Source organism: Olea europaea, chromosome 6, assembly GCF_002742605.1.
Source record: "Olea europaea var. sylvestris chromosome 6, O_europaea_v1, whole genome shotgun sequence".
In the NCBI taxonomy this organism is placed as follows: domain Eukaryota; kingdom Viridiplantae; phylum Streptophyta; class Magnoliopsida; order Lamiales; family Oleaceae; genus Olea; species Olea europaea.
Window position 1 is genome coordinate 13,735,411 of NC_036242.1, and position 17,192 is coordinate 13,752,602.

The 17,192-nt window shown below is 36.2% G+C and overlaps 3 protein-coding genes and 1 long non-coding RNA gene across 5 annotated transcripts in view; 1 reads left to right on the forward strand and 3 right to left on the reverse strand.

Annotated features, from left to right (window-relative positions):
* The window catches only part of LOC111395191, a 2,011-nt gene extending 908 nt beyond the window's left edge, over nucleotides 1–1,103 (reverse strand). The window contains exons 1-4 of the mRNA XM_023021189.1: nucleotides 915–1,103; nucleotides 510–750; nucleotides 296–392; nucleotides 55–138 (exon numbers count right to left, since the gene is read on the reverse strand). Of these exons, the coding sequence (XP_022876957.1) occupies nucleotides 55–138; nucleotides 296–392; nucleotides 510–750; nucleotides 915–1,103 (611 nt within the window). The remainder of the gene's footprint in view (nucleotides 1–54; nucleotides 139–295; nucleotides 393–509; nucleotides 751–914) is intronic.
* Nucleotides 1,104–2,896: 1,793 nt separating this feature from the next.
* On the reverse strand, nucleotides 2,897–6,519 carry LOC111395926. 2 transcript variants are annotated; one of them, XR_002702887.1, is made up of 3 exons: nucleotides 6,120–6,519; nucleotides 5,828–6,038; nucleotides 2,897–3,125 (listed from the first exon to the last, which is right to left on the reverse strand). It is a non-coding gene; the product is annotated as an uncharacterized LOC111395926 (long non-coding RNA). The 2 variants fall into 2 exon arrangements; XR_002702886.1 differs by having other exon boundaries at nucleotides 2,897–3,197.
* LOC111395925 (BTB/POZ domain-containing protein At5g47800-like) lies at nucleotides 3,245–8,049 on the forward strand. The gene is made up of 6 exons (XM_023022154.1): nucleotides 3,245–3,859; nucleotides 5,384–5,513; nucleotides 5,602–5,671; nucleotides 5,942–6,346; nucleotides 6,427–7,164; nucleotides 7,335–8,049. Exons 2-6 carry the CDS (start codon nucleotides 5,455–5,457, stop codon nucleotides 7,842–7,844), a joined length of 1,782 nt encoding a protein of 593 aa, XP_022877922.1. The 5' UTR covers nucleotides 3,245–3,859; nucleotides 5,384–5,454; the 3' UTR covers nucleotides 7,845–8,049.
* An 89-nt stretch (nucleotides 8,050–8,138) lies between these two features.
* LOC111395192 lies at nucleotides 8,139–15,344 on the reverse strand. The gene is made up of 2 exons (XM_023021190.1): nucleotides 14,991–15,344; nucleotides 8,139–14,273 (listed from the first exon to the last, which is right to left on the reverse strand). Exons 1-2 carry the CDS (start codon nucleotides 15,342–15,344, stop codon nucleotides 14,064–14,066), a joined length of 564 nt encoding a protein of 187 aa, XP_022876958.1. The 3' UTR covers nucleotides 8,139–14,063.
* Nucleotides 15,345–17,192: the final 1,848 nt, after the last annotated feature.

Sequence of the window (17,192 nt, forward strand, 5' to 3'; positions counted from 1 at the left end):
CCCCCCCCCCCCCCCCCCTTATTAAAACAAATTTTGCTTTAACATGAATTTCACATTTGTTTGTTTTCTGATTCAAGGTTAGTTAAAAGTCCTAAACCTACCAATTTCCTTAATGAAGCATGATTTACATATCCTAATCTGTTATGCCATAAAAAGGAAGACTCGAACAAGTAAACAAAAAAAATAATTTTATTCATAACTTGTTGGTAAAAATACGTGGACTGATTATACACTGCAACAGCATTGGCTTTAAACAAACCATTAAATAAATAATCATTCCCATTTCCCAACATACACGCTCCCTTTAATAAGTATAAATTTATCAGACTCAAACACTATTTTGAATCCCTTCTTATTGAGTATAGAACTTGAAATCAGATTCTTCCTAATTTCTGGAACATGCACAGCGTTGTTCAGCGTGCAACTCTTTTCCAGAAGTGAATTTTAGAATGACATTTCTTATTCCTTTTATCTTTGATGAAGTTGAGTTGTCCATTAGAGATGTTAACCTTGATCCATCTTCTTGTACTTAGTGAATAAGTCATTGTCGGCATAAATGTGAAGAGTGACTCCTGTACCCACCGACGAATCTTTGGTATTCGATATCAAGATAACTTTAGATATAATTGCAGATATATTGATATCCACAATGTTTACTGACAGGCTGTCTACTTTAGTCAAGTTTGCCTTGGGAGGTTTCTTTTTTTGTGCATCATTTTTTCTTACTGCAAGGACTTTTAGCTCAATATCCTAGCTTCCTGCAATTACTCATTTGAAACATTTTACATCATCCTCCTTTCCATTGTCTTTAAACGAGCCAGGATGCTTTCTCTTAGTACTTTTAAATCAAGATTTTTCAATCATGTTAGCCTTTGCTTCAATGATTCGCATTAAACTTTTCTTTTCTGTAGCACCGTTGTCTTCTTTAATGTGAGCTGAACAATCAGATCCCCCATTGTCCTATCTTTGCCCTTATGATTAAGATAGTTTTTAAAATCTTTACATAACATAGCAACAATATGGAGAGATTCATTCAATTCCATACCATCCACCCCAATATCATGAAGAATTATTTGCATTTCTTGAACTTGACTCACGACCATCTTTGAATCAACCATTTGAAATAAAAAATTTGCCGATAATGAATTTCTTCAATCTGACATTTTCTGTCTTATATTTTTTATCAAGTGATTTTCAGAGTTCATTGGCCATCTTGTATGAAAAATACATATTGTATAAATGTGTTTTTTAACCCGTTGAGAATATAATTTTGCTTCTGTGCTTCAATAGCCAACTGGGCATTTTTATCAGTGGTATTTGCTTGTCTGTGTGGGACAATCTTCGTGTAAAAAGTTCACCAAATTCAGCTGAGTTAGGTAGAACGGAATCTTCTGTTGCCAACATTTGAAATTCGCGGCATTGATTTTATTTTATTTTTTTATTTTTTTTTCCCCGACTTTTCATGTTGAGATGCTGGCGGCATGACAAAGAAATTAAACACAGACGTTTGTCCAATTGCTTCACTAGTTTGCTTAGTTGAACTAGTCATTTTTCTGTAAAATAGTCACTGAAAAATTTGATCAATTGTATATTATTCAAACACGTTATAAAATTACGAAAAATGAAATGTAGAAGAAAGAAAAATGTGTCTTAAGATTGTTGTCATATTAATGAATAGCACAATCAAAAGAAATAGAAATATAATGAAAATATCAAATACGAAACTCAAAAACAATTTGAAAATTATTTTGACATAATTTGAAGGAAAGAACGTGTCTATTTATAGTTTTCTCGCGTCTCTTTCTAACGGTCTCTTCTTTTAACAAAATTAATTTCAACAATAGATCACACCATTTCAAAATTGATAGTCTAGATCTCATCTTATCAAAAGGCTGTGATTCTTTATTATGTACCTTTTGCACTTGAAGAGTCATACTCAATCTACGCACCTATGACAAACGTTTCTCATTTATATATACTAAAAGCATCAATTAACCCCTAAAAATTCCAACAGATTCTCGTAAAGGCAGAATATAATCTCGTGAGAGAGATATGAGACATGGGTATCTTTTCTACGAGAGAGTCAGGCCTCTTGTCTCCATATCCTTCAAACGAATGAATCGATATTGGAAAGGTGGTGCACCAACTACACTACCATACCCATAAATTAAAATAATAGTCATTGTTTTCAGCCATTCTATAAAGTGGGAGATTGACTACCATTCAGATAGGGGCTCCATTTAAATTTTAGAATCTATACAAGTGCACTCATTCGTCAATATAGTATTTTACATGCGCATCTAATTGTTCAATTATTTATTATTTGTGTTTTGAACCTTGCTTCATGTTCACAGAACCCCTACAGGTACTCACAATGGGATCTTTGGCATTTTTTTATACAGGCATGTCCCGCGTGGGATCTGTCAATTGGGAGTGCTTGCATGGATTCTGTGTACACTCACTAAAATCCTTATGTTTTCTACGTCAGTTTAAATTTATTTCTTTAACTCTAGTGATTACTTGTACTAAGGAAGTTTAGAACTTCCACGGACCTATCTAACATGCACTTTGAAAGAATTTCAAACCAAGGGATTTTGTGCGACTTCACGTCGTCACTTTCTTGAAACTTAGGTAATGCATCTACCAACTTTGTTAATACGATTGATGGATGTATCATAATTCTCATTATAGATTTGGTACTTAGATTGAACTAAAGTAATTGAGCCAAGAACATCCAACTTGCGTGATACGAAAATGGAGTGGCATATTCTAATACTTCTTTATCAATTTGAGAGCAAAAACACAAACGGCCACGTGTTCCCGTGTGTTACGTGTAAGGGCTGGAAGGCACATTGTCATCTTCCAAAAAAGGCTACGTTACGTGGACACTTAATAATGATTACAAGTCATATAAATAATTTGCAAAGTTATGTATAATAGTTCTAAATGATGAATTTATGCATTTTGTTATAATCGCACTTAAACGGAAAGAAAATAAAACCCTTAAACCCAAGTCTAGAAAAGAATCTTCGGTTGATGAGCAAACGTTGACAAAGGAGGAAAAACTGATCTAAGCTTGTTCTCTGGAACAACGAACAAAGTCCAGTCCAATCAAGATTTCATGTCTGCAAATGAATCAAACGGTATATGACAAGACACGTGGCCGACATGAATGTCAGCAAAACCTACCATCAAACCTTAGAAAAGGAAGGAGAAGAGAAGAGTCAGAAACTTAGTGGGAGAAACTATAATGAATGATGAGAAATGTGTAGTATGGGATCTTTCTATCTGGTCCCACCAAACCCTTTTTTCAAATAATGGTAGGGCAAGTTGGAGGACCCACACCCACTTGCTCTGCATGCTACTATGTAGAAAGAATTCCAATCATATACGGAGCACAAAAAAACTAGTGTTTGTGTACAGTTATATATAACAGTATTAATTGCTTTTACCCTTTTTCACGTAGTTCATCATGATTGTTTTGATTTGCATTAGTTTATATGTTGACTAAGAGCATATTTACACTAGTCATCTTTCCCTATGTCTCAATGCAGGTAGGGTTATATATTTCTGTATACACGATATGACCCATAAGTTGCTTCTCTCTCATTCCTTTCTTTTTGCGCATGTCCATCTACATGCAATTGTAACTGTGTTTCTTTCTTCTGTAGTTGTGTATATTTTTGAATCACAAGTTCAACGATTCCATGAAATTCAGATATGGATGTTTCGTGATCAGGAAGTGATGAAGGATTGATTATTAATCGATCATGGCCACTGGCTTAATTTCCTCAAATATTACATTAGTAGTTAACTGAACTTGTTGAGGGATAGTTAACGGCAATCAGCTGATTTTGTGGTAGGTTTTGATTCTTCTTTCATATATTTAATGGTGTTATGGATCCCACTGATTAAAGAGCATATCTGTATTATTATTTTTATATGTATGTCAGTATAGCTTAAATATTGCCATACCTATTAAAAGGGCTAGGGGAACATGTAGCTTTCATAAGTTGTCACCAATTTTTCCGTTTGCTTCATCTCCATGGAGTTGGGATCCATACAAAGTAACTTGCCAAGCTAGCTACCTTTGTTTTTTACTCTTTTCCCTATTCGAGGATAGCAATTAAATTCAAGACTTTATTTCTAATAGAAAAAGAGCAATGATTTTGCACCATATATATAATAGCCTCGGGATTTTCGTTCAGTCTCTCTCTCAAAGCAAGGGTCACTAATTCAAGGTTCCAGGTACCCATGCAGTTAAAGGTGGTGCTTAATATGAAACTTTCTTGAATTAAAACATTAGGTATTCAATCGTTGAGCATCAGACACGTGCACATAGAATGTGTTTATGGTGCAGAAAGAAAATCCACAAGAACATCCTTTTTCCTAATTAGTAATATGAATGAATGTTTTTCTTTCCTAGATTACTTTTCAGTGATGCGTGTTAAACCCACCTTTTCTTTATAAACTTCTTCCTTTTAAGTTAGTGCATTCCAAGGAGTTCGTACTTTGTGCCCAATTGGTTATTGGTGGCTTTAACTGCCAAGGATATATATATGTTTACATGCTTGTAGCAGTACTATACATGAAAGTAGGAAAGGTACCCCAGAGTACACTATCCAAAAATCTCATCATCTTAACACCATGTTTGGCGTGGTTGGATTACACAATGGGAAGGTATTGTGGAACACAGGAGGCTGAAAAATGATCTTGTCCACATATCGTCAAGTCTTGTAAAAGACTACTTATCATACATTCCTTCATTGTCTTATGGCAATCACTCAAAGTGCATTACAGCAGGAAAGTTTTACTTTCCCAATTCCTTTAGGAGGAGAGAATTCCCTTCATATCTAAATGTCACCTAGAGCTATATATAGGAACCTGGGAATATGAAGGGATCTTTATTCCATGACTATATGTCCAACACTAACTTACAGTGAGCTAAGGACAAAACCCCTACATGTCAATCAAACAGTGGTTAGCTGTATGTTTATTAAGTAGCCTTTGTGATTGGATTTTCTTTGATTTCTTGATCCATTTTACAGTCTTTCAATTAGCCCGTTTCTTTTCCTCATGTCAATTTAATTAATCCGCAAATACGATTTTCATTTAGCCATAATTCTTCTTTCGGCGAGAAGCAGTCTTCTACTTAGCTTGCATATTGAAATCCTCGATACTTTTGATTCCCTTTTAGAACATATTCTTTTACTAGTGTGGACAACTCTTAGATCCTGCAAATCTTTTCATTCACATCCTAACCTAAGGCAAGAAATTCACACAACCGTAACGCTAAAATATTGTTCTTCGCATATTTTATGCACTATATTTTCAGCAGCTTCATGAACAATAGATCACAATTTAATCTCTCTGAAATTAATAGGAAAAGGTACATCTCAGTTCTATGCAAAGTAGAGCAAAAATCTAACCTACTCGAACAGAATTATCCCAAAAATGAAGTTTATGAAACTTGGAACAAGGCCAGACACCTTCTACACAGAGGAGTCGACTAGGTACATGAACTGCCTTAATTTAACTCAAATTCATTTTATATATCAATCTGTAATTATCTTGATGTTAACTTTGTTTTGAAATTTGCAGGACAGTGATATCAGATGTACCAAGTGACCTCACCATTCAAGTAAACAATACTATTTATCTTCTTCATAAGGTATGATTTGAGGTTAATTATTATCTATGAAAATTAAAATTTTGACAAAATATATCATTGCCAGTGCACTGAATCATTCTAGTAGACAAATTGCCATTTAAGAAAGATAATATGCTAAAATAATCAGTGAATATGAAGAAATTAGTATGCACATACCTTCTCCCTTTCTTGTCAAGTAGTCGCTGCTTTTCCATTGAGGCAGTACTGAGGCATAGCCCTATCTTTAGACAAAATCACTCAGATCTTTCCTCATTCTGTTGTGAACTGTAGTATCCTCTTCTTCCAAAGAGTGGCCTACTACAACAGCTTTGCTCAGAGTCAGAAGAAGAAAATTCTAGCAACATCACCCTTGTGCTGCAAGATATTCCTGGAGGAGAAGAGGCTTTTGAGCTCTGTGCAAAGTTTTGCTATGGGATCACAATAAATCTCAGTGCACATAATTTTGTACCTGCTTTTTGTGCCTCCAACTTCCTTCAAATGTCTGAAGCAGTTGAAAAGATGAACTTTGTCAAGAGATTGGAAGTTTTCTTCTCATCTTGCATTCTAGAAGGTTGGAAGGACTCCATTGTCACACTGCAAAACACTGGAAGATTGTTTGAGTGGTCAGAAAATCTTGGGATAGTTAGAAGGTGCATTGAATCCTTAGTTGAAAAGATCCTGTTACCTCCAGCGAAGGTTAGACGTACTAGATACTATATTTAACTCCATGTTTTTTCTGAAACATTTAAGTTTAATGCGGAGAAAACCACCTGCAGGTTACATGGTCTTATACTTACACTAGACCGGGGTATGAGAAAAAGCGCCATCAATCGGTTCCAAAGGATTGGTGGACAGAGGACATATCTTTCCTTGACATAGACTTGTTCAGATGTATAGTTACTGCTATTAGGTCTACAAATGTGCTGCCACCGCAGCTTATTGGAGAAGCTCTGCATGTGTATACGTGTCGTTGGCTACCAGACATCACAAAAAGTAGGCCTAGAGAGAGCTCAACTTCTCAAGCTGAAAATTGTTTAGACAGAAAAGAGAAAATTCTGGAGACAATCGTGAGTCTGATTCCAGCCGATAAAGGATCTGTATCAATTCGATTCATGATAAGACTCCTTGGGCTCGCAAAGTTTCTTGGGGCATCTCCCGTAACAAAGGCAGAACTCACAAGACGAGCAGGCATGCAATTTGGGGAGGCAACATTGGATGACCTGCTGCTTCCTGCTCAATCGTCTAATGATCACAATACTTCTTATGACATTGATTTGGTTAAGACAGTATTGGAGAGTTTCTTGAGGCACTGGAAAAGACAAACTCCTACTGATGAAAACCAGTCAATAAGATTAATTAGAAAAGCTGGAAAGCTCATTGATTCTTATCTGCAAGTGGTGGCAAAGGATGCCTGCATGCCAGTTCAGAAACTGGTATCTCTTGCTGAAGCTTTGCCAAGAATCGCAAGGCCTGAACATGATGATCTATACAAGGCAATTAACATTTATCTCAAGGTAGGGAAGGTATTATAGTTGAGTGATAGAGAAATAAATAAATAAACATGATCATAATTTAATACGTTTCTGAGTAATTACTTTATATGTTTTCCATGTCTTCAGAATTTTCATAACAATAGTAAAATTTTCATTTATTCTCATTTTTGCATTTATTTACTGGATGCTAGGAGCATCCAGATCTTACTAAAGCAGACAGAAAGCAGCTCTGCCACGTTCTAGATTGCCAGAAATTGTCACCAGAGGTATGTGCCCATGCTGTGAAGAACGAGCGCCTGCCATTGAGAACGGTGGTGCAAGTTCTCTTCTTTGAACAAGAGAAATGCAACACAGCAACAAGTAGACAACTTCCATCTCCTGAGAAATTCCGAGGAAGAAGACAAACATCAGAGATCAGAGAAGACGTAAGCAAATTAACCCTGAGTTCAGATGAGAAGACCAGTAAAGCAAAGGTTAACAGAAGTTCAACACCTAGCACCAGTGGACTTCATCAGAGATCTGACGGAAAGCTGCAACTAAAACCTGAACCAAGTTTCAAAAGAACAGGTACAGGAACAGAAATGGTCAAGGGGAGGGACATCATAGAAGAAGAAATTCTAGAAAGCCAGCTGAGTCTCCACGAGAAAGCTCAAGTGAGAAGAGTATCAGAGCAGACTTATAGCAAAGGAAGAGAGAGATAGCCCATAACATTCAGTATATTACACTGTAACTTTTATTTTGCATGGGCGTGAATTTGTGCAAATATCCTTTGCCCAGTAAAGTACATATAAGATATCAAGATTCAAGATAAAACATGTTACCGCATGATTCGTACAAAGTTCTTAAGAATTTGTGGCAATTTTACTTGTAACAGCAACTATTCGGTAATCAACTTACTTTCACCAATTGTTCTTGTGCAATAGAGGTTTTGATTTTTGAAAAAAAAAAAAATTCTCTGCATCAACTCACAAGTAATCAAATCGCATTCAAATATTCCCTCCACAGATACATATGAACAAAAATAGAAGTTTCCAATTAATGACTTCTTGTAAGAATGAAATTTACATTATTCTCCCCCCCAAAGAACTTATACAATGGAAAAAAAAAATGAAAAAAAAAATAAAAACACAAAAGAAATAATCTGTTGACAACTTAGTACAGTCTTTACTTTTTGGTTATATAACCATTCAGGTAGTGTTATATTACAATGACAACTAGTCATATGCATAACATGCTGCTAGTAAATCATTGAATCCTGTGCACAGATGAAGATAACATGTTTCCTCATATTTTTATGATTTGCTACAGAACATACAGCATTATCATTATATGGCTTGCTACTTAGGGTAGCGGCCAGAAGGGAGGAAGTCCAGTTTCATATACCCAGGAAATTACAATGAGTAATCATTTCCCTTCTTGAGCAAAATCAGGTAATCAGAACCTCGAAATTTCATTATTCATGTGCTTCAGTCCTTTTCCAACAAACATCTCTGCGACTACTTCCGTCTCCTTTTTCTATATCTCAATGTTTTACAGTACAATATGTCGTTACTAGTCTAGCCTGTAAACTGTACAGTCACTTGCTTTTTATCTGGCACAATGTATCATAATCAAAGGGATTATCAGCCTTCACAAAACGCCCATTCACACACTTCCTGACGTCAGCCATGAAGTATATCTTATTCTTTTGTTAAACCTAATGGGAAGTTGAAATCAAAATTGAAATTCTGGAAATTTTATTTCACGACACTTAAAACACATCCCAATACCTCCTACTTATACTATACAATTCAAATAAGAAAAGGAAACTATAATCACCTAAGTAAGGAAATAAATCAACCTACCAATCAACCTAAAAATCACAATCTAAAATTAATTACAATTTCCATATTTCCATATTACACGATTTTCTACATTCCCCTTCAAGTTGAATAGTAGATGTTGATCATGTTCAACTTGCTGTGGAAATCGTTGAAGTTTTGTCATGACAATCCTTTGGTGAAGATATCCGCAGTTTGCTCAGTTGTAGGGACATATGTCATACAGATAATCCCATCTTCTAGTTTTTCTTTGATAAAATGTCTGTCCACTTCTATATGCTTGGTTTTGTCATGCTGTACTGAATTAAGAGAAATATTGATGGTTGCTTTGCTGTCACAATCAAGTTTGATTGGGAGTTCGACATTTACTTTCAATTCTTCTAAGAGTTTCTATATCCACAATCATTCACAAATTCCTTGAGCCACAGCTCTGAATTCAGCTTCGGCACTACTTTTAGCCACTACATTCTGTTTATTGCTTCTCCAAGTCACTAAGTTTCCCCATACAAATGTACAGTAGCCAGAAGTAGACCTTCTATCTTTGATTGATCCAGCCTAGTCTGCATTAATGAATACTTCTATTCCCGTCCTTCTATTTTTTCGAAAAATAATTCTTTTCCAAAAGTGTCTTTTAGATATCTGAGAATTTTGTATACTACTTCCAGATGAACTTCTTTGGGAGAGTGCATGTGTTGACTAACCACACTGACTGCGAAGGCAATATCAGGTCTAGTGTATGAGAGATAGATTAACTTACCAACCAATTTTTGATATCTATCCATTTCCAATGGGCTCCATGTGTCCTTTATCTTTCCAGATTCAATGGGTGTCACTTGGTTTGGATCCTAACATGCTAGTTTCTCTCAACAGGTCAAGTATGTATTTTCGTTGAGATACACTGATATCCTTCTTTGATCTTGCAATCTCCATTCCCAAAAAATACCTCATTTGTCCTAGATCTTTTATTTCAAATTATGTGGCTAAACACTTCTTTAATCTTTCTATCTCAGCAATGTTGTCTCCAAGTAGGATTATATCATCAACATATACAATCAATATTGTCTTTGTACCATCTTTAGATTGATGAAAAAACATGGTGTGATTGGGCTGCCTCTGCTAATATCCCTGAATTTTTAGCACTTTTGCAAATCTATTGAACCATGCTCTTGGTGATTGTTTGAGACCATACAGACACTTCCTGAGTTTACACACTTGATTTTCCTTACCACTTCTGTTAAATCTGGGTGGTATTGTCATGTAGATCTCTTCTTCTAATTCTCCATTTAAGAATGCATTCTTGACGTCAAGTTGTTGAAGAGGCCAGTCTAGATTCACTGCTAGGGATAAAAGAACCAGAATTGTATTTAACTTCGCCACCTGTGCGAATGTTTCTGTGTAGTCAATGCCATAAGTTTGTGTATACCCTTTGGCGACTAGACGAGCTTTATAATGCTCTACTGTCCCATCTGCCTTGTACTTTACATTAAAAACCCATTTGCAACCTACTGGTTTCTTTCCTTTTGGTAGATTCACTACTTCCCAAGTCTCATTTTTCTTCAAGGCTTTCATTTCTTCCATTACTGCCTCTCACTATTTGGATGACTCCAAAGCCTCCTAAATATTTCTTGGAACTTCTGTTTTATCAAAATTAGCCGTAAAGGCTCGAAATTCAGTAGATAGAGCATTATAAGATATGAACTTTGAAATAGGATGGAGAGTACATGACCGAGGTTGTTTCCTGAGAGCAATAGGCAAATCATTTTCTGGAGATATGGGTTCGTCAGAGGAGTTCTTATCAGGTCCTATCGTCGGTTCCGACTCTTTTGGTGCTTCAGGTGTGAGAGTTTCTTTATAGTTTGATTTAGGCTTCCGTGAGTAAACTATTATCTCCTTATCATTTTGCTTTTTGACATCTCCCCCTGAATTCAAGTTCCTTCTGTATATGGCACACTAGAAGGTAGGGTGACATTTGGGTTAGTTGTGGAGAGGTTAAATTCTAAGAATTCTCGATCCAACCGATCTTCACTCAAGTTCTCCTGCTGAAGAGAGGATTTTTGGAAATATGGTGTTTTTTCGAAGAAGGTGACATCAAGGCTAACGCAAACCTGTTTTGTGGATGGGTCATGGCATTTACAGCCCTTTTGAGTGGGTGAGTACCCAATGAAAACACACTTTATTACTCATGGTTCAAGTTTATTTCGGTGATGAGAATGCACAAAGGCAGTGCTTCCAAATACTTTTAGCGGGAGGTTTGAATTGAGGCGAGAATTAGGAAAGTACTGTCGGAATTTTTGTAAAGGTGAGGCAAATGAAAGGGTACAACTAGGCATCCGATTGATAAGGTATGTAGATGTTAAAATTGCATCTCCCTAAAATGTTTTTGGCATATTTGTAGTAAACAATAAGGCTCGAACAACCTCGAGTAGGTGTCTGTTTTTTCGTTCAACAATCCCATTTTGTTGAGGGGTGTTGACACATGAACTTTGATGAATTATTCCATGTGTTTTTAGGTAGTCTTGCAAGGTGGTACTAAAATATTTTGTGCCATTGTCAGTGTACAGAATTTGAAGTTGTGCTTGAAATTAAGTTGGAATCATAGAGTGAAAGTTTATAAATACCGAGCAAACATTAGATTTTTCCTTTAGTAGATTTACCCAGCATACCCGAGTGTGGTCATCAATAAATGTGACGAACCATCTTGTTTGGGTTCGATTAGGAATGCGGGATGATCCCCATAAATCACTGTGAATTAAAGCAAATGGTGTAGATGGTTTATATGTGAAATTTGGAAAGGAAGTTCGTTGAGGTTTTGGGAATTCACAACTTTCACATTTAATATCAATTGATGTGTTATTCAAGCATTGTAAAGGAAGTACATGTTTCAAGTAGGGAAAGCTAGGGTGACCCATGCTATAGTGTCATTACAAAATTTCGCTATCCTTAGAGACAAATGCAGGATTACAACTTGTAATTTAACCTAGTTTACTCGCATTAGCTTCCTTGAAGTAGTATAGTCCCTCACACTCTTTAACACTGCTAATTGTCTTCCCCGATGAAAGGTCCTGAAAGACACGATAAGAAGGAAAGAAATTAGCAGAGCAATTTGAACTTTTGGCTAGTTGATTAACAGATAAGAGATTACAAGACAAATTTGGGACGTGGAGGACGGATTCTAATGTGATAGACTCTGAGATTCGAATACTTCCTTTTCCTACAACGGAGGAGAGTGAGCATCTGCAATTTTTACTTTAATATGTCCACCATAAGTTGTGTATAAAGAAAATAGGTGGTATGAGTCTGTCATGTGGTCAGATGCACTGGAGTCGATGATCTAAGAAGTTTTATATTGTGAGGTATTTAAAACTCTCAGAAGGTTACCTTTGTGGACGAGAGAACTAGAGGGACCTTTAGGAGAAGGCTGACCAGATGTTAGAGTTGTTCCATTTGTTTGGAGTTGAATGCCCCACTTGAAGTAGGAATTTTTGTTTCAACTTGGTGTCCTCGACTCCTTTTATTTTGCCTTGGCTTTCAGTCGGTAGGCTTTCCATGAATTTCCCAACACGTGTCTCCTTTGCGCCACTGCTTGCGATAATGCTCACACCATGGTCGTCCTCGTTGTTTTTAGGTCGACCCATTTGCAGCCCCTTTTGAGAATAGGCCTAATACTCCATTCCCACTTGGAGGCCCACTAATTTCCAGCCCACTGTTTTTTAAAAAATTTGTTCAAGGCCCACTATTAATTGGCCCATTTATCTTCACACTTGGAGGCCCACTCCCTTTTACATTTAGGGCCGACATCTTTGGAGACCCGTTCCCATCTTTCAGCATCACTGATCGGCGATCTTCCTCCCGGCGAACCTCTTCGCGAGTCGGTGGTAATGGTCGCCGACCTAAAATTCTTCCTCTGATGTCATCCAACTCTCGGTTTAGCCCAGCAAAGAACTCATACAATCTTTCATTCTCCACCTTCTTCCTGTACAGTGTGCAGTCATCCACGCACTTCCATTCCTCCTCGACACTAAGATCTAATTTTTGCTAGAGAGCCACCATTTCCATATAATAATCAGTCACATCTCTCGAGCCTTGCCGAGTCTGTCATAGTCAGGTTATAATTTCAAATATGTGCGACAAATCTTCCACATCGGAGTAAGTCTCCTTCATTGCATCCTAGACGTCTTTTGCTGTTGGGAGGAATAGATATGTTTTCCCAATGGTCAATTTCATTGAATTTACCAACAAGGCTGTCACCATGGAATTATTTGACTTCCACTTCTGCAACATGACGATGTCGGTCGGTTTCTTGGTTTCACCGGTAAAATACCCCAATTTCCCTTTACCGTGTATTACTAATTTTATGGATTGGGCCCACTCTCAGTAGTTCCTTCCGTTCAATTTTTCCACCATGAGTTGGAAGGTGGAGTTCTCTACTCCAGTTGAACCGATTGGAGGGCTGACTTCTATTTCAAATTCGGAAGTGGCAGAGGTCATCGACTCTCTGCTGTTGGCGGGGAATTCCGCCATTGTGTTGCTAGGTTAGAGAAACCTAGGCTCTAATACCATGAAATCAGAATTGGAATTCTGGAAATTTTATTTCACGACACTTAAAACACATCCCAATACCTCCTACTTATGCTATACAATTCAAATAAGAAAAGGACACTATAATCACCTAAGTAAGGAAATAAATCAACCTAGCAATTAACCTAAAAATCACAATCTAAAATTAATTACAATTTCCATATTACACGATTTTCTACAGAAGTAGACAATCGTTGTACTTTTAGTGACATTAAAAAAGGTCTATGAGTCCTGCATCAACTCAACGAGTGGCAAAGGGCTTAGAAGTGTTGATGTTGCATTGTAATATCTACAACAAAAAATATACTTCTAAAGTCTAATTAGGAAACAACTTTAGTTAACAAATTATATATGTTTAGAGACAGATTTTTAAGGTATGTTTTCTTCCCGTGCAACAAAGAAAAACATTATCCTGCACGTTACTTAATTGAGTGACTTATTTTCTCCCTTTACCGTAAGACTGCACAATCCCTGCTGGATGATGTCACCAGACTTTCAGATCAGGGGAAATGCCATGGAGGTTCACCCATTATAAGCATAGAAGACATCCCACTCATGGTGATCTTCCGTGCTACTCTCACCAGTCAGGCCAGAAAAGGAAAGTGAACATGTAGATAGTGCTTTTCTTGGCAAGCAAGTATTTGGACCAGTTTGACAGCTTGTAACAGGGTCACCAGATACCGGATTGCTGAATGCCATCTGCTTTACTTTAGTCTGTGAAGCTAAGAAGTCCTAGAACCAAAAATAAAGAAAAAAGAAATTGATCCTCAAGTGCCTTTTTAAAATAAATACCAAGTGACAAACATCTAGTACTGTTCGTAGCAAAGAAATATTGCTATCAACATCAAATGTACATCCTCGGTGTGTCTTCATGAAAAGTTTTAACTTGACAATCAATGTTAATAAGCAAACAATTTCAATGCCAAGAGATTAATATGCTTGTGAACCAATCTATTTTTGAAAACACTCCAGCATATTTGCCCATACAGAGGACGATAGGCCAGTTAGGAAGTTCACATTGGAGAACCAGAAAAATCAGGATGAAGTGCTATATCCATATCAAATAAAATTTTCACTAGAAACCTAATAAGCAATGGACCAGGGCATATATTCCCTTTATTATTTACATCTAAATTAGATTTCTTCATTCTGAAGTGGACCATGACTGGCACGGAAGAGTATTCTAATTATACTCTCACCAAAAAACAAAGTCAATATTAATTTATGAAAAAGGAAAAAGATAAAAATATTCTAAGTGAAAAAATAATACTAACATAGTCCAAGAGGAAGAGATCATAAATTATGAGAACAAGGTGGCTTTTATAGAAAATATTAGAATTTTCAATTGAAAGACAGATAACCAAAAATTAAAAGTGTAGTTGTGAGAAAAAAAAGAAAGATAACAAATTGTGTCGCTTATATTGTAATAGAACAAGTTACTGGGCAAACCTTGATGGCATATGCACACTTTGTATTAATTTGAGAACCGGGCATAGAGCCGATCTCAAATGAGGTATCAATACCACCATCCTCAAAAAACTGTTGTGAATCAGCAAGAGATTCGCCACACAGTTCTTCACAGTCATTAAAACCCAAGTCAATATCCAAGATATTTAAATCCTTATAGAGGTCATCTCCATCCAAGTGTTTAAGATGTTTTGTTCTGGAGGAAACTGCCAGCATAATTATCAAACAGTACATCACACTTGAAATTAGAATTCGTTTGAGTACAATGTTACAAGGAAATAACTCAAAAACTGCAAATTGAAATGAACCAGACAGCAAATGAACATGCACAATCATACCATGTATACCCACTCAATCGCAACCAATCATAATAAGTCAACTAGCTTCAGTCTTCAATTTTACTATTTTTCTATTTTTCATATCAATATATAGTTGTCAAATTCAACGTCCCAATAACATNCAACTAGCTTCAGTCTTCAATTTTACTATTTTTCTATTTTTCATATCAATATATAGTTGTCAAATTCAACGTCCCAATAACATCTGTGAATATGATGTACTTTTTATTAACTTTTGAAACTTAAAAAATTAAGCAGCAAATATTCTAATTAAAAAGTCGAACTTTGGATGCTGGATGACAATTTGTGTTTTGCCAATTATTATTCAATTTGGAATTTGGTTCACCTATAGAAATGCCATTCTTTGGTGCTTTCTAGTATAAGTTTGCTTGTTAAAAATTTCCACCAGAAAGTGGGCTGAACGGAATAAAAAACACAGTAAAAATTAATATAAGGCAGTTAGATACCTTCTTGGAATTCTCCATGTCAATCAACAACAGCAGCCACAAGAAGCATATATGCAGAGCAATTTGACCTATTATTCGATAAGTTCAGACCAGACGATTTTGCAAAAAATAAGCACAGGCAAGTAATACTGTTGGTCTATATAATTCAGTTAGTAGCAGAAATGGGTTATACATTTAAGAAAATAACAAACTTGTCGAAGGAACTTATTTTTGCAACTTTTACATGATAATAAGTAAGAAGTAGTTCAAAAATTTTGTACAAAAATATATATCTTTTTTTCAGATGGGAAAAAAATGAAGATGGTGATCACGTATGCACGACATTAAGGGGTAAATAATTCTAGACCACCACTGTTGAGCAATAATTCTAAAGACATTCAACCTCAACCTCAATTAATTGGATAAGCAATGATTTGTCAAAACCAGTTGAACATGGAGCCCCTCACCCACCAGTGCCATTGGGGTTGTTGAAGCCACACTTTGGGTGCATACAAGTTGAAATTAAACTCTTATATACAAGAATTTTCTTATTTAGAGTTACCTTCTCATTGAGAGAGTTCAAGGATCTCTTTCCACTAAATTTTTCAACATCAGATGCCATAGGATCCATTGCAGCCTCTGTTATACTGTAAAGCATTGGTGGCAATGAAGGAAAATATAGGCTAAGGTCTTCCTTTTCCTGACTCGTTGAACCTATTCCAGGATTACAGCTTAAACAATCCGCTGAAAAGAGTGACCAAATACTTGAAAGCTTGGCTGCAAAAGGGCATCCAGAATAAAGAATTGATTGACTGATGTTTTTGGCCTGCAGCTGAATCAGGGACAGCATGCGAAGACCAGTTGCAGTTTTGACAGTGTGAGATCTCCTCTTCAATGCACCTTAATGCTGCAGGCTGAGAATTATATCGTTCACGCACAATGGTCCTTGAGTGACATCTAAATAGGGCATTTGCAGAATCGACATTGCGATCACAAGATAAACAGAGGCTGGGAGCATCAGACTTACAATAGTTTATAGATCTTTAATCCCCACAGAAATCACATATTTGACCCATTTTCTTCAACAACTATAGTTCTGAACTCTGCAAGAATTACTAAGTGCAGAAATTAGTATTGGCGTATAATTCTCATAGCAACTAAAATACATCAAACCTTCTTGCTTAGCATTTCATAATACAATTTTTAAAGTCATGCGTATATTCCAGAAGACAAAGGAAGATGATACGCTTAATAGTATTAAACCCCACGTATTTATTATCTAACAAAAATGTCCAATAATATAAGAACGAAAATTGAACAACATTTCAAATTATTGGATAAAAACAATGTTATCTTTTTACCAAGAAAATTCTTTTTTTTACAATGCTGTGATATTAACA

Coding starts and splice junctions, on each gene's coding strand:
- LOC111395925 (XM_023022154.1), top strand. CDS start 5,455: ATGAAGTTTATGAAACTTGGAACAAGGCCAGACACCTTCTACACAGAG. Junction 5,514..5,601: donor TACACAGAGGAGTCGACTAG/GTACATGAACTG, acceptor TGAAATTTGCAG/GACAGTGATATCAGATGTAC. Junction 5,672..5,941: donor CTATTTATCTTCTTCATAAG/GTATGATTTGAG, acceptor TGTGAACTGTAG/TATCCTCTTCTTCCAAAGAG.
- LOC111395192 (XM_023021190.1), bottom strand. CDS start 15,344: ATGATTGTGCATGTTCATTTGCTGTCTGGTTCATTTCAATTTGCAGTT. Junction 14,274..14,990: donor AGTGTGCATATGCCATCAAG/GTTTGCCCAGTA, acceptor TTTTGGTTCTAG/GACTTCTTAGCTTCACAGAC.